The 15,385-nt window shown below is 53.0% G+C and overlaps 1 protein-coding gene across 1 annotated transcript in view; it reads right to left on the bottom strand.

The window, feature by feature from the left end:
• Positions 1-7,302: 7,302 nt before the first annotated feature.
• Positions 7,303-15,385, bottom strand: part of TBL1X (transducin beta like 1 X-linked) — a 202,678-nt gene continuing 194,595 nt past the window's right edge. The window contains 3 exon segments of the mRNA XM_075999432.1: positions 7,303-10,779; positions 11,995-12,096; positions 14,261-14,426. Of these exon segments, the coding sequence (XP_075855547.1) occupies positions 10,753-10,779; positions 11,995-12,096; positions 14,261-14,426 (295 nt within the window). The 3' untranslated portion in view covers positions 7,303-10,752.

Genomic DNA, 15,385 nt, shown 5'->3' with positions numbered 1-15,385 from the left:
CAGTGGCAGAGACAGAGAACGGAGAACACAAATAATTATATACTACTCCATCTGGGTAGTGAGAAGTGCTGTGAAGAAAAAGCAGTCAGGGAGGGGGTGGGAGAGGGGTTTTAGAGAGGGTGTCCTGCAGTCTCCCTGAAGTGAGGTAACATTTGAACTGAGACCTGAATGCAGTAGAGGAGCCGTGAGAAAATCTGGACAAGAGCTTTAGAGGTAGAAAAAGAGACGTGCAAAGGCCCTGTGGCAGGACCAGGCCTGGAGCGTGAGAGAGCGCGGCAGTGTGCCCAAGGGCCTGAGTGAGCAGAGAGGGAGGCTGCGATTGTCAGCATGGTGTCTTGGTGAGGGCTTTGGAGGCTTGTGTGAAGGGTCATCGTGGGCCACAGATGTGGTTGAAAAAGCCACGTTTTGGGTCTTCTATCTCTGCCTCCCCCACGCACAGCTCACAGCCTGGCATACAGCACACCCTGCAGGACATTTGCGATTGAAAGAATAATTTCTGACATCTGTTCCAAAGGGATGGTTAAACCTCTGGGATTAGTCTTTTGGTGGGAATGACGTTAACTCACATTCTGCTGAATGGTACCCACTCTTTTTTTCTCCTAGTATTGCACCTGCTCTTTGTAAGCCATCTCGTATTCTGGAAGGAGGACGGGGAAAGGGGAAAGTTGATTAATAAAGAACATGAACAGGGCCGGGCGCAGTGGCTCACGCCTGTAATCCTACACCTCTGGGAGGTCGAGGCGGGCGGATCGCTCAAGGTCAGGAGTTCGAGACCAGCCTGAGCAAGAGCGAGACCCCGTCTCTACTATAAATAGAAAGAAATTAATTGGCCAACTAATATATATAGAAAAAATTAGCCGGGCATGGTGGCGCATGCCTGTAGTCCCAGCTACTCGGGAGGCTGAGGCAGGAGGATCGCTTGAGCCCAGGAGTTTGAGGTTGCTGTGAGCTAGGCTGACGCCACGGCACTCTAGCCTGGGCAACAGAGTGCGACTCTGTCAAAAAAAAAAAAAAAAAAATGAACAGGACCAAAGGAGAATGAAAATGAAATCAAAATAGTAGAATCAACCTTCCATAGTTATTTAAAATGTGCTTTCAGCCTGTTTGACTTTGAGCTTCCTAAATGGGAAATAAAGAGAAAATATGACCGGTTATGGGATCTTAATCATCCACAAGAAAACACTGCACCTGGAAGCAAATTGTCTTGAAGCCCAGGCCTGAGAAAAATGTCTCTGGTGATTTCTCTTGAAGCAGGTGCTGGGTGACATCAAGTGTATTTGGACATATACGTTCTGGTATTCAAAAAACATAGCATTTGTCACCTTGTCATACCTAGAGTCCCAGTTTGTGATGAGCACAAAGCAGCTCCACTTGGCAAACATGTCCCAGGCATTGCCACTGTGTATGTAACTGGGGCCTGAGAGATGGGCGTGTCTCCCGAGACGACAGTGCGGTGTTGGCGGGAGGACTGCGTGCTGAAGCCCTGTGGCACCGTGTGTGACGAGACGACTCGGAGGTGGCTATTTCAGGGTGGTGGTGCCCCTCCCTTTGGGCACCTCCCGCGTTGTGTAGGTGGCCAGGCAGCCACAGGGGCCCCACTGCCTGGGCCATCACGCCTGTGGAAGCTACACCCGCGGTTGCACGCCTGCAGTCTGCCCCTGTGCCCTGTGCCCGTGTCCCGTGTCCCCAACACCTCGCTAGGTCAGCAGTTGCAGTTGCCTTCGGCGCTCCTGTAGCATTTGTGTCATCCTTTGGAATGATCTAATAAAATGCAGATGAAAGGAGAATGCAGCTTTTTCTTCCCCACAGAAAGGTGACTGCTAGGACCTTGACCCAAGTTGGCGCGTGAGACACTCAGGGGCTGCGCGGTACCGAGAGCATTTCCCGAAGCTGATGACAGACCTTCCAGGACACAGACACCATCACTGTCTTCTCCTTTCCTCCTCAGGTTCTGACGCCAGCACGGTTGAGATCCACACTACAAGTGAGCCCCGCGACACAGATGAGGTCGCCTCTGCGCCCCAGCCCCACGGAGACCTGTGAAGGGGGCGCGGCCGGGGCAGACCGCATCCCTCGGACTCGCGCTTCTCCTCCTTCAGAGCTGTGCTCCACCGTCCCGCCACCGTGCTCCCGCGTGCAGCTGCCCCGCCCCCAGCCTTGCTCTGGTCACCACGCTGGGGCTGCGTCCTGAGGCTCCTTCGTGGCGGGATGCGTCACGCGTGTGCAGGGGGGGTGGAAGGGGAGTTCCTTACATGCCACCGGCAGCTTCTCTAGGCTCGCAGCTGCCACTGGGAACTCGTCTGAGGCTGGTGGCTGCGTACGTGCATGGTCCAAGTACGTGGGGAAGTTGACAAATAAAGTCATTGTGACTCAGCCACCCGCCGGCCTCAGGTCTGTCTGAACACCTCCTCTAGCGAAACTGGCATACACTAACGCGTCACGTAAGGACAGGGATAAGTTTCAAGAAACTTGTTATTAGGTGGTTTTGCCGTGGTGGGAGCAGCGCAGCGTCCTCACACAAACCCAGATAGCAGAGCCCGATGCGCCTGCGCCACATGGTACTGCCGGTCACTCGTGGGCCACACAGCAGGTGACTGCACTGAACGCTGTAGGGGACCGCAACACAATGGCGTGTAACACCATGGCGAGTGTGATACCATGGCAAGTGTGTGACATCATGGCGAGTGACACCATGGTGTGTGTGACACATGGTGAGTGTGTGACACCATGGCGAGTGTGTGCTTATCCAGACATCCACACGGTGAAAGCCTACGGTAAAAATATGTGTTCTAGAGCAGATGATCTTGATTGAGGTCATCAGTGATGCCAGCAGCAGCGAGGCGGAGAACCAGCAGGATGGCTGGGGAGCGGCTGCCGGCGTGGCCTCCTTGCACCCAGGTGGGGAGGGGACAGGGCTTGGTCGTGCATTTAGCCTTTGCTTAGTTGAGCAATGACACGGTCCAAGCTCAGAACCTGACTTATGCTCAGATCGTTGCCTGTGTCTCAGTCTTCCCATCCATTAAGATGTACGAGGGTTCAAAACGTTCATGGAGAAATGGAATAAATAAAATGAAAAAAGGCAAACTTCCCTTCCCGATAAGCTCCATCAAGGTCAAGACATTTTTATAAGCGATGACATCAGCCGTTTCATCCATCACTACAAAACCGAGGGTCCTGGGAACTTAACCACGTCAGTGTGGCCTTTTTCACATCATTAACTGAACAAAAATGGGTGCCCTTGACAGATTTTTTAATATTAGGAAACAAAAAGAAGTCAGAAGGAGCCACACGAGGACGGTAAGGTGGAGGCCTGATGACTTCCTGATGGGGAAAAACCCCACTCCGGGTCCCTGTGGCCGATTGGTTACAGACACAGCTCATCGCTGATTGGATGTGTGTAAACCTGCTGCTGATTGGATGCTTTTGAATCCTGCTACTGATTGGTTGCTTTTGAATCCTGCTGATTGGATGACCCCCTGAGCTCACACTTGATTGGGTGTTTGTAACCCTATGAACTGTACAAAACTGAGAGAAAAACAGGAAAGGGTGCTCAGAATTTGGTGGTATGCCCCTCTGAGCCCTCCAGCAAAATAAAGGCTGATTCTTCAACTGTGTGCCGCTCGGTTCTTTCCCGGGCCAGTCGCTGTAACACTTGCTGTAACATTCCCAGCAAACTCTTGCAAGATCACCCGGTGTGACGGGAGGAACGGGCAGGAATGTCGTCGTGGCGGGAAAGGACTCTCCGCTGAAGCTTTCCCAGTGTTTTTCTGCCAAAGCTTCAGCTGACTTTCTCCGAACACTCCTGTGATAAGCAGATGCTCTCGTTCTTTTTCCCTCTGGAAGGTCAACAAGCAAAACGTTTTGAGCATCCAGAACTCCTGCCGTGATCGCTGTCCCTGACCAGTCTGCCTGGCTGTGACGGACCCTCCCGCCTCTCGCAGCCGCTGCTTGGGTTGTGCTCTGTCCCCAGGGTCGTGCTGGCAAAGCCGTGTTTCATCTCCTGTTACAGTTCTTGGAAGAAATGCTCAGGATCCTGATTCTACTTGGAGTTTCATCGGAAGCTCTGCTCTTGTCTGCAGCCGATCCAGGTGCAAGTCTTGGCGTCCATCGAGTGGAGTTTGCTCACCTTTAATTTCCCAGAACTGTGTTAAGCTGAACCCTTGAGATGCCTATAGTGTTTGTGCTATTAATCACCAGTCCTCTTCGATTAGAGCACGAACAAGATGAATGTTTTTCCTTGAGAATTGACTTGGAGGGTCTGCTACTGCTAGCCACATCTTCAACATCTTCTTCTTAAAACAAGGTATCTATCTGTAAACTGCCAAATCCTTTGGGGGCATTGGCCCTGCAAACTTTTCATGAAGCACTGACGAGTTCACCATTCTTCCACCCAAGCATCACCATAAATTTGATGTTTGTTCTTGCTTCAATTTTACCAGAATTCACATTGCTCTGATAGGGGCTCTTTTCAAACTGATGTCCTCCTTAGTGCCTCAAACTAGATCCTGCTCAGACATGTTATAATAAGGTAGTACGAGTTTATTTTGGTGTAAAAAACCCTTTTTAAATCCCTGCATTGCTTTTTCATAAAACGTATTTTCCATTAACTTTTTGAAGTCTCCTGTGTGTACTTTTCTTTTACACAATCTTGCAGCAGGCGTTGGGATTGCAAGCTGCCCAGTGTGCACGTAGGAAAGCAAGACACACTGTTTTCTCTGGAGTCTGCAGACAGCTCTGCCAGGTGACATCTCCCTTCATATCAACACTGGGACTGCCTTTCATCATAGAAAAGCTGTCCAGGAAGCTTCTACATTTGTACTTCTGGCATCACAAAGCTGCACGTGGATTTTGAGCACATCGTGAGGTGGTGCCCCAGGCTCTCTGGATAACTGCTGCTGCGCCCTGTTACAGGTGGGCCTGGGCTAGACCACACCTCCCCCATCAAAGGTGTCAAGGAGACGTGAGGCAGTGTCGGTTTTCTACAGACGTCTGCATTCTGCATCTGGGTGATGGCATTCTGTCTGCATTCCCAGCCCCCCATCACAGGCCCTTTGTGTAGTTGATTCCCTACTACCTGCCCAGGCACAGTTCCAACCCCCATTCTAGAAGCAAAGAGGCCAACTACTGGCTTTTCCAGCCTCCCTTGCAGCTAGAGCAAGGCAAGTGACTTGGCAGGGCTGATCAGGCACGTCTCTATGTTAGAAGCTGGGGCCCCAGGGACAAATGGGCTGCAGGGAAGCACCTCTGGAGAGGCCTTGGCAGCAGGCAGGCCCACTTTGGGAGGCAGCACCAGGCTGTGTCCCAGGCCAGTCCAGCATCCACTACTGGGGTGTGGGCAGCTCCTGCTGCTTCTGTGTCATCTTCACTGCTCCAGTCCTGCCGCCTGACCTTGGCGGTTCCTGTGTAGCCCCACACCTGGTTCTCAGGATTCTCAAAGCTGCCCGATATCCTTCTCAGCTTACGTTAGCCTGAGCTTATTCATAAGCACCCCGAGATCTGATTGCCCTAGACAGGTGACTCCTAGATGGGGCACCAAGTGTCACCAGCTGACACACGCCCAGCGGCTTTGATGGGGGCTAAGTGGAGTGACAGGGCTAGTGGATGCCTTCTTGTGGCTACATAGGCCCTGGGCCAGGCCTGGGTGTCAGGGACGGAATGATGGATGTGAGAGATGTTGCGTATGCAGTCAACCTGGGCAGGGAGGAGGCAGTGATGAAGATGGAGGGAGGGGACACCACAGGAGGAAAGTTCTTAAAGAGGGGAGGGGGTCGGGCGTTCACTTCCTGGGAAGGCTGATGCAATAACCACCACTCTCCCTCCCCTCCCCGCTGTCTCGACCCTACCCCTGCGTGGTTCTCCAGGTGGGACGCCGGGACGTTGTCCTCTTGCCTTGCTTCCCTTGCTGTGGATGCGACAATGCAGAGACAAAGCACCCAGACTGGAAAACACCATCCGGCCGAATCCAGAGTCTTTTATCAGGGCTTGAATCTGTCCTCACCCTGCCCGCCCCTTCCATGCAGCCCGCAGGGACTTCTAGGTTTCCGCCCCAACACCCAGAACTCTCAAACACCCTCTGCAACAGCACCAAGATGGCACAGTTAAAAAAAAAAAAAAAGAGGTCTCTGTTCAGTAAGTTGAAACTTAGGTTCCCAAAATACATAAAATTAAATGGGCACCTCAATGAATAAAGGAAAACATTTTTAGAATCACTACAGCAAAGGGTTCCATTGGGTTTTTTTCCCCTAAAGGTGACAATTGTTCATTTAACATTTAGTCTTATAAAGAAAAATTAAAAAAAAATTTTTTGAGACGGTCCTGTTCTGTCGACCAGGATAAGAGTGCAGTGGTGCAATCACGGTTCAATGCAGCCTCCAACGCCTGGGCTCAAGTGATCCTCCTGCCTCAGCCTCCCAAGTAGCTGGGACCACAGGTGCATATCACCACCTGGCTAATTTAAAAAATATATTTTATATAGACAGGGTCTCGCTATGTTGCTCAGGCTGGTCTCAAACTCCTGGCCTCAAGTGATCCTCCTGCCTTGGCCTCCCAAAGTGCTGGGATTACAGGTGTGAACCACTGTGTCTGGCCAACATTTAGCCTACAGTTGCCAATTCAAGACGTGTACTTGGGATTTGGCCCCTTCAGGAGCCTGAGTCATCTGTGAAGCCCACAGATACTCTTGGATATTTCCCGGGCAATTATCCACAGTAGCCTTGAACCCAGAGGGGCCTGACCTCTGCTCTGCCCTGAGCAGACCAAGCAGCTTGAGAGGGACACAGCAGTGTTTGGGACTCACCTTCACAGTGAAAGCCTGGACTAAGACTAAGCCTGTGTCCTTCATGGCACAGGGACGGCCAACACCACTAACTGCATCACATAATACCCACCAATTAACTGAAGTGGCATCAATGAACACGCATGGCAGAGTCTGGCAGGGAAAACGTCGGCCCGTGGTTGCCACACGCTAGCTTGCACTGTGCAGAAGTCACGTCAGATGTCCGTCACCCTGTCCTGTGACTGCTAAGTTCTTCAAATTACTCAGGGCTGGTCCTTGAATCCAAACTCCCAGCAAACCAACCTTCTGGTGAAAGTTCATTTGTGTTGCCCTTTAAAGACAGCCCGGCTGAAATGCAAGAATGGAAAGGAAACCCACCGGAAAGCATGCTCCTTGCACAGGACACCCTTCCGAGCAGCCGCGGTGACAGCCCTTGGCCGTGCTCGGGCTGTTCAGCAGAGCGATCCCGGGAGGCGGCGCGGCGCGTCCCCGCCACGGGGCAGCAGGAAGGAAGCACACCCACCACGTTCTCTAATATCAAAATAGAGCAATTTATTCAAGACACTGAATATGATCTGTTGATTCTCTCGAAACAAATGAGCTACGACACACACGGTGATTTTTTTCCCAAAGAGCGTGAGGGTGAGCACGAGTGGAGAGGAGAACGGAACAAAGCCGATGTCGTTTGAGCAGAATCTGGGAACGCTGACAGAGAGCACGTCTGGCTGTACGTCTGACACAGACAATAAAAACCGCAGAAGCCAGAATTCACAACTTCAGCAAGTGGCGGAAGGAACATTTCTGCATCACACAAGAAACACAATTTAAAAAAAAAAGGTGGGACAAAAGGTTAAAACAGAAAAGTAACTAGGAACGAAGCAGACCCTAACATTTGACAAAGTGCACTTCACTTGGCTCCAAGATCTAGTTTTAGAAAGACAAAACAAAGTCCAGTCATGGGGGGGGGGGGGCGTGGGGTCAGAGGGTCGAGCCCCGCCACGCCCGGCCTGTTTGGTCCCGGGGGCAGCGTCCCGTTCCCAGGTGTGCGTGGCCACTTCAGACCCTGCCGGAGACTCCACAGGGACCGCCGCGTCACGCCTGCTTCCAAGGTCAAGTTTGGTCACCAACACTCAAGCTCTGCTCGCCATTTTTTAAGGTGATCGTTGAACAAAAGAATTTCAAACAGGCCACCCCTGTGGTGACAAAGACGAGTCAGCTGACTTCTGGCAGCTGTGAGGGAGGAGGCGGGCGTGCAGACGCCGGACGCTCCAGGATCGGCTTTGCCAAGTGTGGGTGGCTTTCAGGGGCAATGGCTGCGTTCTCCCTTGGCCCCCCTTGCGTCCTGGTGGCAGGTGGGAGGGCAGGGGCAGACCGTCTCCCTTTGTCTTTCTGGGGGCTCCTCCTGGGCACAGGGATTGAGCCCAGGGTCCAAGGTCTTGCAGCCCCAGGCGCCAACCTGACAGTTACGACGTGGTCACATTGCAAACGCTAAAGCCAACACTCTGGCGAGACCCTGGCGACCAACACTCATGCGCAGATTGTCTAGTGAACCCGTCACGGTGCATTGGACCAACACCATCTTGCAGTGTCCTGGTTTGTGACACACAAGCCGTGTCCCCAAAATGGGCTGGCCTCTGAGAGCTGACACTCAGAAGAGATGAATGCACTTTTACTTGGGGAGGGGTAAAGACGGTGTTCACCTGGGACCCCATATATTGCACCCCCAAAACTTACTGAGTTCTCAGGGCAGGAAGTTGTCAACTCCTCTGGGGAGGCCTGCTATCCTCAAAGATGGGCACTGTGACACCATGTGACTTTGGCCATCGTTGCTAAGTGTTTGGGAAACAGCCTGAATAAAATACTCATCTTGGAAACAGAGCAGCTTTTTGGTCTTTTGGGGCTAGAAGAATTCACATGCCCAGGTGGAGGCCAGTGGACTATGTGAGAATGATTAACGCACCCTGGCTTTGGTAGCTGGTCCCGGCACACTCCTAGTCCCGCAAGAAGCCCTTCCCTGACAGCTGGTTTTCAGCTCTGTGGATGGATGCCACCCTCCGTTGCCTTCCTGTTTTGCTGCTAGAACACACGTAGAGCGAACCCTTGCCACTGCCTGCCGATCCAGCAGCCCCCGCCGGCCTGGCCAGCCTCCCAGCGCCTCCTCTGCCCGCAGGACAGCCCGAGGGACAGACGGCCTGGACTGTCTTTGGACCATTCCCCGGTTGCTATTAAAAAAAAATAAGTCAGTGTCAGGTTATGACAACAAGAGTACAAAGATCACCTGATCTAATGAAAGGAAGCTCTTCTAGGAACACAAAGCCTTGTTTAATTTCTTTTAAAAACAGTAAAAAGATGATTTAAAAAAAAATTCTTTCTCCTAGTCTCTTGAGAGAGAAAGAAATTATAAAGACGGCAGAAATTTTTAGTGACGTTCTACCTTTGGGACTGAAAAATTTTCCTTCCTCGTTAATTTTTGTCATCATTAGACCAAGTGACATGACATGCTGGGGCCCTGACGTGGGACATGCAAGCACTCGCCCTGCCCTGCTGTGGAGGGGCCAGGCTGACGGCGGGACGGCCAGCCGTCGGCTCACACGGCTTCTCCAAGACCTTCCGCTGGTGGAGCTGCGTCCTCATGGTCGCATGCACACTGTTGTCACCGCTTCCCTGCCAGCTGCCAGGGTAAACACACACCGCTCTTCCCACCCACACTGCTGAGATGGTCCTAACTGGCTGCGGGCCGGGCACGGGCATGGGCATCCTGTCCCCCAGGGCCACCTCCACCCAGTGCTTTCCAGACCACCTTCCACGAAGCTGAGGGGGGAGGGGAAAGATCCGCAGACCCCGCCTGTGTCTTCTTAAATTTCTTTTTAAAATATGAATCACACAAAGCTCTCTATGTCTGATGGCCATTTTGGGATTTTAAAATTGTTTTAACATAAAAATATTTTTTTTTTCCAAAAATACTCCAGGCTCTTTCTCTTATAAGTCATTTTGTTTTCTCCTGTAAAAAGTTCCCCAGCCCTGCCTTCTTACATAAAGCACTTATTATGCACCAAAAGTGCCCTTGAGACCTCAGATCTGAAGCAACTATGTGAGGGGGAAAGGGAGAGGGCGGGCAGGCGGGCACGCAGTGGGCAGTGGGGCGGGGGGTGGAGCACAGGGACGCTGTCCCCCAGAGACTTTGCCATCTGTCCGTGGCTGCGCCTACCTAGGGTGCACAGGAAAGCCAAACCTCGAGACAGACAGGGGACAGGCGGCGGCGGGAGTGGCGCACGATGGAGGGAAGGAGCGACAAACCCAAAACAGTTCCATCTCAGACCGCAGGCCCCTGTGACAGAAAAACCACCCAACAAAGAAGATTCTAGAAAACAGAAAGCGTTGGGGTTACAGAGTTGCGCATTTCATCGGTACAACCTGGTCTGTGAACATCTTCTGTGAGAGCAACTGTAGTGTCCAAATTGTTAGAGGAAACAAAGCAAAACAAAAAAATGCCACAACAACGAGGGATTTTTTTTCTGGTGTTCTTCCCCTTTCGGTAGGTTCATCACAGCATTTTTCTTTCTTCTTTCTTTTTGGCACAGCTTTAAAAAATTGTCTTCCGTTCTGTTCAGCCCTCACAGAGCCTGTTGCGGATGGAAACCAAAGTGGCGCGTCCAGCTGGTGGCTTCGTGTCCCCAGGCCACATGGGCTGGTGGGAGCCTTCCCTTCCTCCTTTGAAACGACTGTTTGCTTTTACTTTTGTTTGCTTTTTTTTTTTTTTTTTTTTTTTTTTAAACTTCTCGATGAAGATTACGAAAAAGATACAGACTTACAGACTCCTGTGGCCAGGGATAAGCTAATTTCAGAGTCCACACTAACGCAAGTCAGTTGGGACAGTCCGGGAGCTGGCGGAACTGTGTCTGACTGCGCTGCAACCTCACACCTTCCCTGCTGGTCCTTCAGACTTCGTTTTCACTTTTTTCTATGACACTTGGTGGTCACTTCCGCAGATCTAACACACACACCTGGAAGGAAAGACAAAGCGCCTGTTATCCTGAGAGCCCACCGAAGACGCCTTGAGGGCAGGGCTGGCGGGCTGGCGACAGCGGCTCACAGACAGACTCCAGCCAACAGCCCGAGGGAAGCCAGCTCTCGGAGAGGCCGGGGACTGAGTGGCAGTGACCACGGGCCGGAGTCACAGGCCGGATGCCTGCGAGGGTGACACGTGACAACGCAAGCCTAAGCACTGGACTTGGAGAACATCTGGGGGCCACGGCGACATGGCTGGCCAGAATGCCCCCTGCCTTGGAGGTCAGGGCAACCCCACGTCCAGGGCAAGACAAACATCTGGACGGCTGACGGGCCCCAGGAGGCCGGCAGAACGGAAGGCCCCGTGTGGCACCGGGGAGATGGGCTGTGGGCTCAACGTGGGCGCGAGGGCAGGAAGCCTGTTGGCGTGGGCACTCGCAACAGCCGGGCTGCACACTCCGGCCGTGGGCCGTCCTGGGCCCCGGAGGAGGCTGAGCAGCATCCCTGTGTTCACGCGCAAGACGCCAGAGCCCCACCCCCACCACACTGCAGCCACGCGCCGCACAGCGCCGTCCCCATCGATGCCACACGGCACAGGCGGCGGCAGGCTCGTGGTCACAGTGCTGAGCTGCGCTGTGCCTCTCCTGTGTCTGGATGCGGTGCGGTGCACGCACACTCACTGTCCTGCCACACTGCCGCTCGCTCGGCGCAGTCGCCTGCTGTGCGGGAGTGTGGCCCAGGTGCGCCACGCCTCGCCACGTAGCCCGCACCATTCAGGTCTGCGTGAGTGCACGCCAGGATGTCACACAACGGCGCAGTCACCCAACGGTGCGTTTCTGAGAATGCAGCCTCGTCGCTAAGCGACGCATGACTGCAGTGACCACCCCAAACACCTCCAGACGTACTGTAACGTCCTCAGAGGGCGAGGGTGATGGGGTTGGGGACCACTGACTTAACTGAGAAACGCTGACTAGAATGACATTCTGCAAGGGACAAGGAGGCGGCCATTCCCAGATGAGGTGCCAGCCCAGATGGCACCCAGCCTGGAAGCTTCCTTGCAGCATGGCACGCGGGCCGAGTGCCTGCTGCGTGCCAGGCCCCCCCGGACACGGACACCACACACGCCCGGGAACGCACGCAGGAGTCAGCCAGCCAGGGTCGCTCTCCCCCCACCCCGCTGCGCTCCCCGGCAAACCAGAGGTGCTGCTTACAGAGCCGTCAGACGCGCTGGCACCCACTTTGTCACCTCGGGCGTTCCAGCACACCTCGAAGATGCCGCCGGTGCCTCGGTAGCTGTGGACGAGACTTCCGCTCTGCAAAGCAAGACGGTCGTCACTTACACGGCACCCTCGCCCCGTCGCCACCAGTGTCCCCCGTAAACCTCTGCCTGTCTCTTGGAGGACCCGATGAACACAACAGCCCCCTTGCCCTGTAGCAAGGAAAACAGCTGCCTAATGATTATTGATTAAATTTATCAGTATGTCATGAAGTTAAAACCCAAACATTTTTCGGACAATTAGCTTGAAAGAACAAATGCATAACGAACGTGCAATGGAAAACACCACAGACCACTAGCTTCTGGTTCAAAACAGCACTAATGTGACAAATGCAAGAGAGGAGGCAAGGAGAGGCTGTGGGAGCACCCAATAAACCTTCACTCAGGATGCACGGAAATCGGAAGGTCGAGACCAGGAGAGTTCTTACAAAACCTTGGCTCAAACAGACCCTTTAAAGGGTGGCGTTCTGTGGACTGGGAGAGACCAAGTCAACAGTATTCTGTATTTTATTTTCATACTTAGGATTAAAGTAAGCTTAAGAATTTTTCAGATTTACAAAAAATGGTTGAAATGATTCAATGAGTTCTTGATGGCAGGCAGTATCTACTTGATACGGCACTTTTTTTTTTTCAGAGATGGAGTCTCGCTGTTGCCCAGGCTGGGATGCAGTGGCGCAATCACATGCAGCCTCAAACTATCCTCCTGCCTCAGCCTCCGGAGCAGCTGAGACTGCAGGTATGCTACCACAGCTGGCTGATTTTTATTTTTTTGTGGAGATGGGGTTTCACTATGTTGCCCAGGCTAGTCTCAAACTCCTAGGCTCAAGGGATCCTCCCTACTGGGCCTTCCACAGTGCTGGGGTTACAGGTGTGAGTGACCATGTCCAGCCCGATCATGTCATTTTTTGATGATGCCACTTCACAAATGCATCCGTCACTATTTGTAGTAAGCACTCCATGAGTAGAGACCTTGGCACATGAGCCCTGAGATGCATGTTTCCCGGAAGGCCCATCTAGGGCTGTGGCGCTGGGCCTGGCATCAGGCTGGTTCTATGTAGGGTCCACCATTTCCTTCCCTCCCCTGACAGGACGTGGTTCACGTGAGGCACGTTCCTGGGAAGCCCGTGATCTCAGTGGACCCCCAGCCAGTGCACACGGCTTATCTACCACCTCCTCCTGCCACAAGGGGCGTGAACTTGAGAGTGCAAAGCCACCTCCATGTCAGTGAAGCCAAAAGGACTGGAGACAGTGGATCAGATTAAAGTGGGTGGTGGGGAGACATCTGATCCATCCTGGGACCCAACCAACCGGATCCTTGGTTATTTTCCGTGACTCCCACCACCGCCTCACTCCTCTCCCCCGTTAGAATGAGAATGAAGAGCTGGCCGCCCCTGAACACGGCACAGCACTAGTTCCACCCTTTCCATCCGGAATGCTCCTGTCCTCAGGTACGGCCACAGGAGTCACGTGTACTCACATCCTGTCTCCTTTTAGTCCGTGGTAAGAAGACAACCCAATGTTGACACACCCTGTGCTACTAAAACACAAAACATTCTCATTCAGAAAGTCTCAGGGGTTGTGACAACAGCAAACACACATCCTTTGGAATTCCCCAGGGTGTTCCCTGGCGGGGTTGCGGGAGCCGGTGTGGGTCACAGGCAGCAGCTGGCCTGGCCCGGGGTGCCTGGAGGAGAGTGCTCCCGGGGGTGCTCTACCCGGCCCCGGGCGCCTGGAGAGTGCTCCTAGGGGTGCTCCACCTGGCCCTGGGCGCCTGGAGAGTGCTCCTGGGGGTGCTCTACCCGGGCCCCGGGCGCGTGGAGAAGAGTGCTCCCAGGGGTGCTCCACCCGGCCCCAGGCACCTGGAGGAGAGTGCTCCCGGGTGTGCTCCACCCGGCCTGGGGAGCCTGGAGGAGAGTGCTCCTGGGGGTGCTCCACCCGGCCCCGGGCACCTGGAGAGTGCTCCCAGGGGTGCTCCACCCGGCCCCGGGCACCTGGAGGAGAGTGCTCCCGGGGGTGCTCTACCCGGCCCCGGGCGCCTGGAGGAGAGTGCTCCCGGGGGTGCTCCACCTGGCCCCGGGCACCTGGAGGAAAGTGCTCGCAGGGGTGCTCCACCCAGCCCTGGGCACGGCCTGACGGGCCCCGTAAACGTGACTGCTCGCACACTGCTCTGGGCAAGGGTCGGCCGCAGGGCCGGGCGTTACCTGAGTGTTCCAGATGTGGACACACTTGTCGAAGGAGCCGCTGGCCAGGTACTTGCCGTCAGGGCTGAAAGCTACACTGTACACAGGCTCCTGATGTTTGGTGAGCGTGTGGATGCAGACGCCTCGCTCCACATCCCACAGCCGCACCGTGGAGTCGAAGGAAGCGCTGCGAGGACAGGGAGAAAACACAGCCACGTCAACACGCCGGCGTTCGCGTGTCTCCGCGGTGCCTGTCGACCTGGGACGGGTCGGCTTTCTCAGTGTTTATGTTCTGAAAGACAATAAACTAGCGAGCCTTTGCTCTTCTACAGTGTAACTCAGATGTACTGAAAACAAACCCACAGTCATTAAATAGCAAAACACAATTTTTGTGTCATTACTAGGGAAACGTGATATCCACATTTGTTTCTGTTTCCTATAGATATGAAAGGTAAGTATTGTAGAATATCGATTTCTCTAAAACTGCTACAATTTAAAACACAACATTTACTATTGCTAACTAAATTAAGCAGATAGCGCTATTGGGAAAAACAGCAAACTGAGTGAATAAACATTTAAAAACATTTTAATCCAACGGGAAATTAAATACAATCACATCTACATATGTGATTACATTGCCAAGAGCTACAGACTTTAATTATTTTCAAATTTAAAAGAATAGCACACATCATAAAACTGTTATCTAGCTTCCTTTTTAAAAACTACTTTTATTTTTTGTTTTTTTGTTTTGTTTTGTTTTGTTTTGTTTTTGAGACAGAGTCTCACTTTGTTGCCCAGGCTAGAGTGAGTGCCGTGGCATTAGCCTGGCTCACAGCAACCTCAATCTCCGGGGCTCAGCGATCCTACTGCCTCAGCCTCCCGAGTAGCTGGGACTACAGGCATGTGCCACCATGCCCGGCTAATTTTTTGTATGTATATTTTTAGTTGGTCAATTAATTTATTTCTATTTTTGGTAGAGACGGGGTCTCGCTCAGGCTGGTTTCGAACTCCTGACCTTGAGCAATCCGCCCGCCTCGGCCTCCCAAAGTGCTAGGATTACAGGCGTGAGCCACCACACCCGGCCTAAAAACTACTTTTAGTCAATAAATTTTTTAGAGACAGGGTCTCACTCTGTTGCCCAGGCTG

Source organism: Microcebus murinus, chromosome X (assembly GCF_040939455.1).
Source record: "Microcebus murinus isolate Inina chromosome X, M.murinus_Inina_mat1.0, whole genome shotgun sequence".
Classification (NCBI taxonomy): domain Eukaryota; kingdom Metazoa; phylum Chordata; class Mammalia; order Primates; family Cheirogaleidae; genus Microcebus; species Microcebus murinus.
Note: the sequence above shows the minus strand (reverse complement) of the source record. Positions and strands in the feature narration are given on the sequence as shown.